The following is a 14070-nucleotide window of genomic DNA, read 5'->3' on the forward strand; positions in this document are numbered from 1 at the left end:
TTTATCAATCTAATAATTAGAATATTCCATTTATTAGAGAAAGAAAAAGTCTATATTCTGCTTTTCAAACTTGCTGACTTGGAAATCTAGTCACATTAGTGTACCATCCCATTTCATCTTTATATTAACAGAGTTTATGTATTTCAAGTATCCAAGGTCTTCAATTGCTTGTTATAATTTTTACTGATTCACTTAGATTATATTCTGATATATTCTTATATATTGATTTAGATCACATTTTTCCATGAGATGCAATGGATGCAATTGGTGCATTTTCTCGGGACAAGAGGAAACGGCCTCCAGTTGCACCAGAGGAGTTCTACATTAGATATTAGGAAAAAATTTCTTTGTGGAAAGGGTAGTCAAGTATTAGAACAGGCTGCCCAGGGGAATGGTGGAGTCACCATCTCTGAAAGTGTTCAAAAAACACGTGGATATGGCAGTGAGGACATGGTTTAGTGGTGAACATGGTGGTGGTGGTGGTGGGTTGATGATTGGATTTGATCAACTTAGAGGTCAACCTCAACGATTCTATGATTCTAAAAGAAGATATTGCATGGCCCCGTTGTGATACTTAATACCTTATATTTTGTTAGTTCCTCAGAAAACATACAAACAGGAGTATCTTACTGTCAGGTAGCCTTCAAAACTTTTATACTGGTGAGCATTTTTACTGACATTTGACAGTCAAATGTAGGTTTTATGAAGCAAAGATGTAGATGTTATGAAGTAAGTTTTGATATACCTCACAGTACAAGCTGTCATTTATTTTTCCCTCTTTTCCTATCTCTAGTTTAGCTTATATTGAGATGTACACAGCTCGGGTTGTACTGAGTCTACCCATTTCTTGTTCCAAAAAAGGGCTTTACAAGATATAATTCTTACAAGAATCTATTCAAATAGATCATGAATCAACTTTATTGCAAGATAAAGGATGTTTTTGAGTCTTCACAGCTCTTAATATCACTGGCAATAGTTAAAAAACTGACTCTCTGATCACTTTTATCCTTATGAGAAACATTCATTATTCTAAGCATACATAATTGCATTTGACCACTAAAGTGTACTGAGGTAAAACTGAAAATTTCCCTTCAAATCAGGTTTATCCAAAAGGGAGCCCTGTGATAAAGAGGTAGTCAATAAGATGCGAGGTTTTAGTCACAGAGGTCTGATCTTTGTTTTTTTCTCTCATATGAATAGCACTAAGACTGGTTGAAAAACTTTGATCAAAATTTTTCAAGAGGAAAGTTAAAGGGCCTAACAGTTCTTCTTTTCCTGAATGTTTCCAGGAGGAAAAAGATGTGATTTTTTTCTCTTCCTGAAGCTGTTTTGGTATCCTCATGGTTATATGGAAATAGAGATACTGCATTAAAATCTTGACAAAGACCACAGGTTTTGGTTTTGTAAAATATGGGATGTAAATTGGAGCGTGAACATGTTGTAAATAATTTTGTGTGGTGCCATGTAAAGCCTCTGCAGAAGAGAAGTGATGTGTAAGGAGAAGCTTTACAAGAATTCCTTCTTCATCTATTTCCATCTGAGTTAGCTACCAGTCACTCACTGGTACAAAAAAGTATCAATAGGTCTGTATAAGAGTGAAATGCCAGTGCTCACCAACTCTACATCATCTACCTTATCAAAACTTTACTCAGAGCTTGTTTATCTGTGAACATTTGTTTGAGAAAACTTAAAAAAATTAAATATTTTCAGACACATCCAGAAATTAAATTGTTTCATGACAAGATAAAAAGGGTCAGAGAACCCTTTCATTAGCTCAACATGGAAAGTAAAACATTTAGCAATAGAAGCAAGTCAGTATTAACATCTCCATTTTTTTTTCATTAGTTTTATATTTTAAAGTTACCAAGAGAAATAAACCATTTCAGGCCCATGAAAGTGGTGAGGCAAAGTAAACACTCCCTAAAGGCTTTTTCAGCCCTGTGTGTAACAAAACAGTTACTGAATTCATTGTGCCTGTCTCCTGTATCTTCAACTCAACCCTGCACAGGGAGCTGTAGTGTCCGAGTATAATGTACTCTGGAGCTAAGAATGGCAAATCATTCTTCTTCCTGAACCATCTGAACAGGTTCACCTTCATCCAGAGCTTCCCTTGCTGCAGAAGATTTCCTGAAATCAGTTAGGAGGGCAGTTTCCTAGTTAGTATAGGAATTACGCCATTGCAACTCCTTTAATATCCCTTATTGGGCACAAACCAGCCACAGAAAGAATTATAGCACTAGTCTACTTGTAATGTATCAGTCCTTGTTTCCAAATACACTTATTGGCTGTAAATTTGCCATTTGTATGCTCTTCTTTTTTTAAAAAAGAGAATATTTTACTGACTATTACAATATGTGTATTCCAGAAGATTTTTCTTTCACATATGTGAAACATCAATTTCCTTACTAGATGAAATCAGAACTGCTTGATTACATTCCACTGGGCTTGTACAAATGAAAAGCAATAAATAAAGAACAAGCCTGTGCTTTTGAAGCAAGAATGCAGTGGAGCAACAACTCTGAACTTTCAGGTTTCCATAGATTCCTTATAACCTAGCAGATTAAGCTCATATACTCTACAATAAATATGAAAATATATCTGTTTCTATAGCAACTTCCATGGTGTTATATAATATTCTTAAATCACATTAAATTGCAGTTCAGTTAAATATCTTGATAGCCATTTCCCAATATATTGATTCTGAACTCCTTCCCTGAGGACAGTAAATGTGGTTAAACCTGATCAATACATAATGTATTGCAGATTTCCCACTGATCACTGTTGACCTCAACAGTTTGCTTAGTCACTGCCAGTTGACCAGACCTTCTTTAAATCTCCAGACATGGGTTTTTTTTCTTATTATTTTCTGTGAAAATTATTTGTACATCCTGAGCTAAACTGGCTGTTACAAACAGTTTGGGAAGGAACAGTAGGAGGAGGTGCCAGGGCAGTAAAGCTTCATGACAAAGGCATGGACAATGAGAGCACATTAGCAGGCCATAAGTAGTTTCTTTGTGAGGGGTTTTAAATACTTCCAGTCATCATAAGTGGGTCTTTTTAAGCTCTAAATGAATAACAAAATCCAAAACTCATCATAATATCAGTGTATTGTTATCAGTTCACTTTGGCAACCATTTTCTAGTCACAAAAAGAAGGCAAGTACTCTGGGCATGAAACCTTTTGAATGCCATCCCCTATTTTTAAAGGCTGTAAAAATCATATTACCATTCTCTTGAAATTTAATTCATGCCTTTTTAGGGTCACTTGGATATTTAGAAATTATGAGAAAATGGGCCATAAGATGAACAGTAGGGTTAAAATGAGAAAATACCATTTATGACAGAGATACAGAAGGCAGCCTGTAAACTTTTGTTCCACATTTTTTAAGGTCATCCTGCTTAGTTTTGATTGTTTTCTGTCTAGCAAGGAGATTTTATTTTAAATTGTAGTAAACTGTTTTCTATTAGAGGGTTGAGGTTGGAGGCATTTTGTGATTCAGATTCTCTGGAAATACGATGAGAAACGTCATATTGGACATTTCCAAAAGTAGAGTAATTGTTAAAATATTTAATCTAATGAGTGAATTGTTAGCCACCCCCTCACTGTAATTCAAGATGGAATTTAGCAAGCAGTGCCTCATTTCTTAGTCACCCAGAAATGTTGTTCTCACTGCATGCCAGAATGACTTCTAGATCAAAAGTCGGAGTGCTGTACTCACCTAATTGCAGAAACAAATGGAGCTCTTTGCAATGTAATAATGAGCAGGAACAGTGTATTTGTTAAGTTTTTCTTCAGTTCGTCTTTTGCAACTTATCTCCATCAGCAGCAGAGAGAACTTTCCACCTCGTGGATTTCTAGAGAACTTGACATTTGTGCTCTGCGCAGAGGGAATGTAGGGATTCAAAGGGGTAGGATTACCACAGCTGTGGAAATTCTTGGTGCCAGCTTTTACAGGCCTTGTGTGCTCATACAAGTACCTGTGGTATTCAGAAATTAGGATAGATACTAACCCACCACCTTGAGCACCCATCGTCCTTTTCCTGGATACCTAACTCAGGTAAAGTTTCCCTTGAAGATGGCATTTTCTAGAGGACTACGGCCAAGTGTAGCTGCTGAGATTCACCTTGTCAATCCCTGTCTAACGCTGGTGGAAGAGGAGGTGCAGCACCATTTAAAACCAGGAATTACCATGGCTTTAATGACCTGATCCAAACACCAATTAATACATTATAGATGTGGCTATGGACTTCACCTGGAATACTAAAATGCACTTCATGCATTTTATTTCTTGAACTTACATACAGCACTAGAGAATTTTTTTCTTCTGGATTGTCCTCTTTACCTTATAAAATTCCCCTGTATATGAGGCTTCCATAGAGTTTCTTTATCAGACAAAACATTGAAAGACAACAAAGGGAAAATATAGTGCGTATTTAATCTGATCCTCCGTAGCAGTCTTAGAAAACCTCAGCGCATTTATTTGCCATTCATTCCACTGACTAATAACATAAAACCCATGACCAGAGCTTACATTCCTTGAGGAAGAGGATGACATTGCAGGGGCTGAACTGCAAGTCGAGTGTACTGAGTGCTCCTAAACAAATGAGGAAGGATCTTCATGACAGGGACAGATGGCAGAAATCTCTGGACTTCATAGCAAATAAGTGGGATCAAGTCATCTTTTACCCTGTGACCTAGATCTGGGCTTGGGGACTTCCACGTCCTCTGTTCCTGCAGCAGGGCAGTGGAAGGAAGGCTCCTCTGCACCGTAGTTTGTATTTGTGGGATCTCTCTGTATCTTCACTGGGGAAACTGAGAGAAGAGTCAGTTAGAAAGGCCTCCTGGCACATATATTCAGATGAGGGGAAATCAACATCAGTGAAGTTAGAAGATGTGGACGACTGGAAATATGAAAGGATTTGTGTGCTAGAGGTTTTCAAATATTCAATAGATTTCAGATAAATATGGACATTAGTGTTTAAAGCAAAAGCATCAAGAACAGTGTAACTGTTCTTTGCATTATCTATTTACAGTAACAACTGTTTTTTTCTATTTATTCTACCAGTTTCAGACACATATAGGTCTGAAAGTAAATGCCTAACAACACATTCAATTTAAGTCCCACCAATGATAAAAAATAATATGCTACCCTGAATGCTAATAAACTTCAATGTTTTTATTCAGAGCTATATGAATCACGAAGATTTATTTTCTCATAAAATTCTGGAAGTGAAAGTAATGAGGAAGTAATAGGCTAAAGAAGGAGGCAGTATATATTTTCTGACATATTTGTCAGCAGTCATGTACTATATGGCATTGAATATTCTTGGATTATTATTTATTAAAAAAAATGTTGATATAGAAAGATAAGATAGCAGTATTAGAATAATATGAATTGAAGTTTAAGAGCTGCAGTGTTCCTCAGTTAGATTGAATTGCTCCCAGCAAAATGGATCTCAACTAAAGATCTATTCAAATGTGTTCATACACTTCTTGTGAACTACAATATTTGTATTTTTTTTATTTAATTCCAAAGAAAATGAGATACATTTTTTTCAGACTTTTTAGAATTTAATGCAAGCTACACGTGACAAATATGTTACTTTTACTGTTATATTACACCTACTGAATATATGATAATGTCATTAAAAACATGACATTCTCCCTATCCATTTATAAGCGTGGAAGCCTCATGGCACTTTATATGCTTCTGGTAGTGTTAGACTCTGTCCTGGCAAAATGCCATGATAAATTCAAATGTCTGCCTGATGTCATGCTCTGATTTATTCTGGAGTACTTGTCCACTACCAGATCCATGATCTCCTTTATGTCTGACATAAATTAATTACAGTCAATACTACTCTCAGTGTGTTATGGGAGGATTTCAGCCATCTAAATACAACATCATTCACTGGATGGGAAACTGAATTACAACAATAGGTATATAAACTCTTCTGCTCACTGTGGGGTTGAGCTAAGCAAGTCCCTTGACTTCTCTGTTTCCCCTCCCCATCATTTATGTGTGCTATCCATTAACTTCATAAACTCTCCAGGGCAGAAACTAGGTTTGAAGCGCTTAGTTCAGGAGGAGCTTAATCCCTTTAAATGCTACTTAAATATAAATAATAGTAATAAAGTCTTGTCAGGAGGCTGCTAGTACACTCAGGCTGCTCAATTGCCATACTGAATAATATTGTCCCTTTGGCTCCTTGAGTCTGCCTCCCCAAGGTCCCATCCTGGAGCAGTCACAATTGTGCTCCCTCCTCTTTGTCTGGATGCAGCACCCAGACATGGAACTGATGTGTCAGAGGTAGAGAGGTGATGGGTTCAACTTGGCTACCAAGAGACCAAAACTGTGGGCAAAAAGGATGCATGACAGCTGTGAGGTGTATGTTGCAACCAGCACTCCTTCTGCAGGGTCATTTTGGTATGGGCTAAGTGTGGTCATCCTTGGCAGGTGGGTCAGCATGGCCCCTCCCATGCCCAAACCATGGAGCAGGTGGGATCGTCCCAACAGGAAATGTGGCTCTTTATAGTCTATTATAGAGGTGTATTGCTTTCAGCTTTGTCACTCTCTAGGATCAGCCCAGGTAAATGTTGTGCATTTTCATATGGAATGTTGTCCTACAAGTTTTAGTTTGGGTCTTTCAAAAGGCTTTTGGAATTTAAGTCAAGAGGTACATTGGAATATGTGGTTTTGCTGAAACTAAAGCAGTAACTCATGGCTGGTTACACATTCAACCAACATTTTGTTTAGATGTCTATGAATAGAATTTTATAAAAAATACAGCAACTATGTTTAATTTTATTCTTCTCTTAAACATTGCTTGAATAAGGGATCAATGTTAAAAGAAACTACAGAAGACAGTGTCCACCTTCTAGTCATTGGGAAAATATCAGAACCAGAACCATATTTGAAATTCATCTGGAGTTATGGAAGCAAATATTCATTCTCCTGTAGAAGGATTTTACAGTCTGAAAAATGTCTTGAAACTTGCGGGCATTTTTGAATTGTGAAGTTATGATATTTTCCTGGATGAAATATAGTTTGTTTGCTTGTTCCTGTTTCAACTGTCTGAAATTATTGATACAACTGTTGTTGGTTTATCTTTTCATGACATGCCTATTTGTGTTCCTCAGATAAATGGGAAGCCCCTGCAGTACATTTTCCCTCATACAAGGCTCAAACTACTGAGAGACCCAAAGGATCACACAGTTTCAGGTAAAAAACCAACCCTCTATCAGACATGATAATTTGATTAGCATGAATTATACAAAAGATTTGCAGTATTAAAAATAGTTCCTGTGTCTATGCAGCAGGAAATTCAGTGGTCATTTTAAATCGTGCTCATTGGTTATAACAGAAAGCAACGGAGCATAAAAAAGGTCACAACATCTGTTCAAGATATATAAGCTATACAGACGTTCAAAACAGAGGGAAAAATCTGTTGTGTTATCCATATAAGCAGTCTGTTTTGCTGTTGCTTTTTATATAACTCTATATTCTCTGCATGAGTTTTTATAAAATAGGCTTGTGTAGGTGTTCAACATGTACAGAACTGAGAATTTTATTCTTTCTGTTCTGGAACTGTACCCCCCTACACAGGGGGTTAGCAGAACAATCAGATCCCATTTTTCTGTGGTATCTTCACATGGAGACATTTATCACAGACTTTCAGGTTTATTCTTTTTTCCCCTAACACTGACACAAATGTTCGCGTAAGTAAGACTCTGCTTGCAAAGGAGATATTGGCAAAGGTGGCATTCATTCACCTCCCAGGTTGAGAGGAGGAACACAGTGAGATGTTTTCATGTATGAAACTGTAAAAGGCTGCTCGTTACAAGACCTAGGACAGGTAAGGTCTGTCTGTCTGAGCCTTTTGGAATTACACTCTTTCTCACATCTAATACTGATAAGGAACTCAAAGTTTTTTTAATACGCTGTGTGTCTTCTTTCAGAGGTGGATGCTTTAAGGGATTTTGTTGTGAAACCATTAGACTTTCTTTTAACTTCCTTGAAAAATTCTAATAGTGTGTGTCAAACTCTGTTTCTGCACAGAAGTAATTACCGACTGCCAGCTCTGGTGTTCCCTCGAGCATTAAGTAGAAAGTGGCATGAACTTACTTGAATTGCTAAATATTGTTTTCACAGGATTTCTGGCAGCAAAATCTTGATAATTTCCATCCTCAGTATCCACCTCATATTTAGGGTGTTAAATGAATGTTCTGTATGTATTATGAGGTATTTTCTTGTTAGTCAGCGTAACACCCACTGATGATTTCAGGATTCAGAAAGACCCCTCCACCCACACAGCACAGTCTGAAAGGAGCCCTTGGCACTGCTGTGTGTCAGCCTGAGCTGCTCTGGGCCCTCAGAGACCGCAGGAACTCCTCAACATCCTCGTGGGGATCTTTGCCCTGCAGGATGATGAGTAATGCTGTGATACAAACTGCTCTCTTACAATAGCAAGTGAAATTACAACCACACGACTGTAAAGCTCGTGATTTAGTGATGCTGAAGCCTACTCTCCTATGCAAAGTTATTTACCCTCATGTAATTTGAAATGCCTATTCCAAATTCTTGACTAGTTCTCATGCTGTTAACCACAGCAACATACTGTGCATCAGGCTAAACCAAGGTATAGATATTGTCTTCCCATTTACCAATGCCCTGCATGCCATGAGGTCACACAGGATCAAAAATTTACTCAGGATCCTGATAAGGTTATATAGCCCACACTGGGATTGCTCACTGCTATAGCTGTACAATATTGTACTTAAATTCTAATTGGAGTAAGCAAGTTCGACTCTGTGCCTACAAGTATGATTGCAGTCATACTTTTGTGTTTTAGTCCAGATACATGCATGGAGACCTGCATAGGCATATTTCTGTATGATGTACATATAAATTTCAAAGGCTTAAGTGCAAATTGTACAGAAAAGAGCCAAAGGTGGAATAGGGTGCCAATGGGGAGGACCTGAAACAGAAGAATTAGTTGTAGTTTTCACTCCTTTGAAGTACCGTAACTCCTTGACTATATACCTTCCTTCTTCCCCCTCTCTCATGTCTGAAGGATTAAAGTACACAGAAACTCTCTTCAAATGTGCAGTGCTTTATGCTTAGCCTTCAACTTTCTAAATGACCTCTCCCAGAGATACATGGATTTTAAAAATATTAATTTTGATTAAACATTATCTGCAAACTATTAGCAAATGCCTTTGTTTATTAACCAGGCAATGACTATTAATCAGAGGAAGACCTAGAGTTCTCTTATGCAGCAAAAGTTACTTAAAATACTGGTAAATTAAACAACATATACTTTTATATCACCACAGCTATGTCACTACAGCAGTAGTGGATATTCATCTAGATGCCATATTTGTTTTGCTGGCTAGTTTCTTTCTATTTCTTTGTTTCTTTTTATTTCTTCCTTTTGTCTCTTTCTGTTCTCCCCTTCTCCCTCCCCTTCTCTTCCTTATTGAAAGTACCAAAATGCTGAGTCGTTTTGTTTGCTATACTTGCTACATAAACACAGGAAGAGAGTATATTAAAAAACAAAACAACCCTCAGTAAAGCTCACATGGGGAGTCAGATCTCTCCAAGAGAACAGCCAGTTGACCAGGTGGCAGTGGGAGTCTATGTTGCATCCATCCTTTCAGTAGCATCTTCAGCTGAATTGTTGTGTTGCTGCATACTTACCAGCCAGCTGGCCTGTGGTCCTGGGTGACCACAACAGCGTATCCACTGTCTCTGATTACCTCACAGTATGTACAAAACAGCCTCTATCTTAGCTATGCACAAATAGCTGTCCTGTGTGATCATTTATGCACAGGCAGGAACATTTTCTACAGATGTTTTAAATTATCTACGTGCAGTTTAGTCAGTTCAGCAGCAGGAGCTGCCTGAAGAGATGCTGAAACACAGGTTATCCTCTTAGGGAATTAATCAACACATCTTCAGTATACAATTAGTGTATCTTAACTGGAGTGTGCATAGCAGAAGCTACATAGGGAAATGTCCCAAACTGTCCACAATTCCCACTTGGAGAATTCCTGTAACTGTTGACCAGCTGCTTTGCTGGGAAACTGGCCAGTGCTTCAGCCCATCATCTCCTCTCATCTCATCTCACTTGAATTCCTGGGCCAACCGGTGCATTAATGATTCAGTGTGCTGGGTCAGCCCAGATAACCAGTTATACCATGGCCGTAACAGTAGGACAAGCTGGAATTTCATCCTAATATCACCACTATAATTTGAATTCCACAGGTCTCATCGCTGTCTTACCGTACTGCCAGTTATTATCCAGAAATTGTTACTTTATGGGTATCAGTAGTAAGAGTAGTCCCAAATATTTTAAAATTAAGGCTGCATCACTACATATTATATACACACACATTGGGTTTATTTGCTCTCTTGATTAATAAAAACTGGCTCTGAGGTACAGATGCCTTTGATGCCTCTTACATAATGTGACATAATTTTGCACACAAAAGCATATACTGCAAATTTTGGCATGTGAATGAGGTGTTTAAGGAATGAGGAACTGAGCCAAAATTCTAATTGCAAGAGAATAGTAGCTCTTGCTAGAATGGAAAATAAATGTATACTTGTTCAAGGGCCTCTCTCTTGAAGGTTATTGTTTCTTTATCATATGCCACCATCTAGAACTCACAACTCTTCAAGGTATGCAATGTCCCCTCCTCAGGCTGACAAGTGTGAGGGAATTGCCAGGGATTTTCTCTGCAAAGTTTGACTAATAATTTGCAATTAAAAAAAAAAAAGAGTTGGCATCATGGTTATGCTGAGTTGCCAAAGCAATGACAGCAGCGATCAGTGAATGATAATATAGCAGTGTTTTACGCTCCAGAAACTCATTGTTTGTTTTCACTGAGAGTCCCTTGTTCCTGTTGCATCCTTTAGCAAAGCAGCAGAAGGGCTGTTTTATGCTGCCAGAATTTTCCCTTCTGTTTTTTAACGTACCATCCATCATTATGTTTGAAAAAGTGAATTAAGGACATGGCTACTGAAGGTAATGAAAGCACTGGTAATACCTTTGGAAATGTTGCAAAGATAACTTACGTTGTGTTATTCCTGATCAGAAAGCTGTTTAGGCACGTTCAGGGTGACATATTTCAATATGTCTTTAGGTACTAGTGCACTCAGTCAAAGGTAATTTTTGCTGCTTTACCTCACTTTGTCTGAGTCACCAGCAATTCTTCCTTTTTGAAAGTAGGGATGTTCTGTGTTTCCAGGGAGAAAAACGTACCTTTGTGCAGCCAGACTGTCCGTGTGGTGGAATATCCTCTTCAATTCTGACACAAAAAAAAAAAAAAAAAAAGACAAAGAAACAATTCAGAAAAAAATCTGTGAACTTTATAGTGGAGTAAAGAAGAGTCCCTAATCTCCACTTCAGCAGTGATGTCAGTGACATTCTAAGAGGATGACAGGGTAGCTGTAACACTACACGTATCAGGCATGTCTTATTCTCTCCATAAGGATTACTGATTCCTGCAAACAACACTACACTTCTGCAGTATGCCAGCTCATGGGGTGCTTATCCTGAGAGAAAGAGAATTCAAAGGGTTTTCCTATATCAAGACTTCACTGCTGCAGATAGTTTCTAAATGAACAACCCTATATATCTAGGTTTCTTTCTCCTGCCAGTTAAGCAGTCAGTTCTTACAGCAAAATAATCAAGTGAAATGAATGTATGATTACTAATCAATTAAAAACACATTAAATATAGTCACAGTCTGTGTTGAATGTGATATAGTAGTCAAAGATAGAGAGTGAGAACTGTAACCCACCTCTTGTCCTCATACTCTTAGAGGATTACTTATCCTATTTCTTTCATTTAATGTTGCGAAGAACTGAGATAACACTTTACACAAAAGAGCAATACCCTCCTCTAACATTCTCTTGTCACTGGGGAAGGATTTAATCCCTAATTAGTGGCCATCATTCCCTCAAACACTTGCTCCTTATCAGAGACATGGCACAGAAGGTAAAACCCATAAACAGAAAGGGACTGAGCTGCTACAACCAGGCAACCTCAGAGGTTTTCCTGGGAAGTCATATGGTAGGAAATGACGACAGGACTGGAAATAGAAGGAAGGAGAGATGTCTGTTGATGTCTTAATAGCAATTTTAGAAAGAACTCAGTAACATTAAACTTTTCTAAATTAAAAAAAAAATAAAATTAAACCACAAACAATTTTTTCTGTTTGTTAGAAATATTTTGTTGAGATACAGACCATATATTACATGTTTCTTCAGGTCACCAATGCAAAAAAAAATGTTCCTTGTGGATTGGTAGGGTTCTCTGAGGTTCTGATTGTCTCATAACATCATTGCACCAGCTAATTGAGGTGCAGTATTTGTCAAGTGAAGTCTCTGTTCTTCAATTTCTATGTTTCTGATTTTTTTTTTCACTTTAGCATCGTTTACAGGTAATATGCACTCAATGCCTGCATGCTTGTTTGCTGATTTAGTTCAGTAAAAAGAAATTGGAGGAGGGAGGCTGTCAGCAAGATTTTCAATGTATAATCTAAAGTTAGCCAGAAAGTGTTCTCGTTCTTGAAGAAATCTGTTCATCAAGAAAGGGAGTGAAACTGGCATTAGACAGTCAAGGCTGATGAAGCCAAAGCTGTCCAAGATAGACATCCCCAAATGACGTGAAATTACTCCCAACACACAAAATAAGAAATCAGCCCCCACACTTGGTCACTTCAATACACTTTTTTCTAAGAGATACAATTTAAGAAGGCAAAAGTGTAAGATATAGCAAAGGGCTAATCTGCATGTTAGATTAGAAATTGTATTTTTGTTTTCTGTGAAAATGTTTTAATTTTGCTGCTTGATGATGCCTTGGAAAGTGGTAGTCATTAGCTTGAGAATATAATAAGTAAAACATATATTTTATACATTAAAAGACTAAAAATTTCTCTAATTTGACAGCTTCTTCTAGGGGGTAGAAAAAAAGTTATCATACCATTCTCTTGAAAGAGAATTGAGGACTAAAGTGTTTAAAGGAAAAAGCTATGCAGGTAAATAAATTACCTTTGTTCCTGAAATAAAAAACCTGCATTTGAAAGAATTAATGTCAACAAACAGCAAGCTGACTAGCAAATTATTATGCACTTAATTCATATGCTGCGTTTTCAATTTTTTACTAATCAAATTACAGTAAGAAATATTAATTTTGTGTGAGACATCAAATGAGTATATCACAAATAAGATGTGACATAAGAAATCTTATGACATTTATGCCTACTCTTCAAAAAAACAAAAAGCAACTAAAAATCATTTTTTCAACTCCTCAGCTCTTAAATGTGGAAAAATTATTTGTCTATGATGCTTCCTTCTTACATTATTTTAGTACCCTAAGCTGGGTACAACAGAAGTAAAGAACTAAGTAGTCACTAAATTGTGATATGCCAGCAGTGCATCATGCATGTTAATCCTTTTTCTCTGATGACTGGATTTCCTGATACTCTGGAGGAAACATCAATGAAATCTATTCAACTTTTCCCTCTCATTGAGAAGAACATTAATAAAAAGCTTTGAGCTAAAAGAAACTACTGTAGCATTAAAAATATCACAAAGATAGATTTTTTTTTTTAGCAAAACCATGAACGACTGGCTTACATATTGCCTGAACAGATCAAAGTTTGTCTTTTGTGGTAGATTCATCCTCATAAAATTCCTTAAAGTTTTGTGATACTGGACTGAAATTGCAATATTGCAGTAAGCTGAGAGAGACTCCAGACGTTAGGCATTTCCATACATTAACTTTTACCCTGGAATGGGGATGTAAAGGTCTGGATGTCTGGGCAACTGGATGAGTAAAAAACTGGTTAGATGGTTGGGTTTTGAGGGCAGTGGTTAATGGGCTGTGCTTTTCCTGGAGGCAGGTAACAAGTAGGGTATCACAGAAGACCCTGTTGTGGGACCATCTTTATCAGTGACATGGAGGAAGTCATGGAGCACATTCTTGTAGCATTTGCAGATAACATCAAACTGGGGGAATATCCTTGAGGTTACCCTTCAGAGGGACCAAGGCAGGATGG

The 14070-nt window shown here is 37.4% G+C and overlaps 1 protein-coding gene across 8 annotated transcripts in view; it reads left to right on the plus strand.

Annotated features, from left to right (window-relative positions):
* PCLO (piccolo presynaptic cytomatrix protein) overlaps positions 1-14070 on the plus strand; it is a 351079-nt gene that overhangs the window by 196316 nt on the left and 140693 nt on the right. For all 8 annotated transcript variants that reach the window (XM_051795279.1, XM_051795271.1, XM_051795275.1 and 5 more), the window contains exon 9: positions 7141-7222. In XM_051795279.1, coding sequence (XP_051651239.1) covers positions 7141-7222 — 82 coding nt within the window. The remainder of the gene's footprint in view (positions 1-7140; positions 7223-14070) is intronic.

This window comes from Manacus candei, unplaced genomic scaffold (assembly GCF_025592945.1).
Source record: "Manacus candei isolate 608988 ecotype Guabito, Panama unplaced genomic scaffold, ASM2559294v1 h1tg000042l, whole genome shotgun sequence".
NCBI classification, from domain to species: domain Eukaryota; kingdom Metazoa; phylum Chordata; class Aves; order Passeriformes; family Pipridae; genus Manacus; species Manacus candei.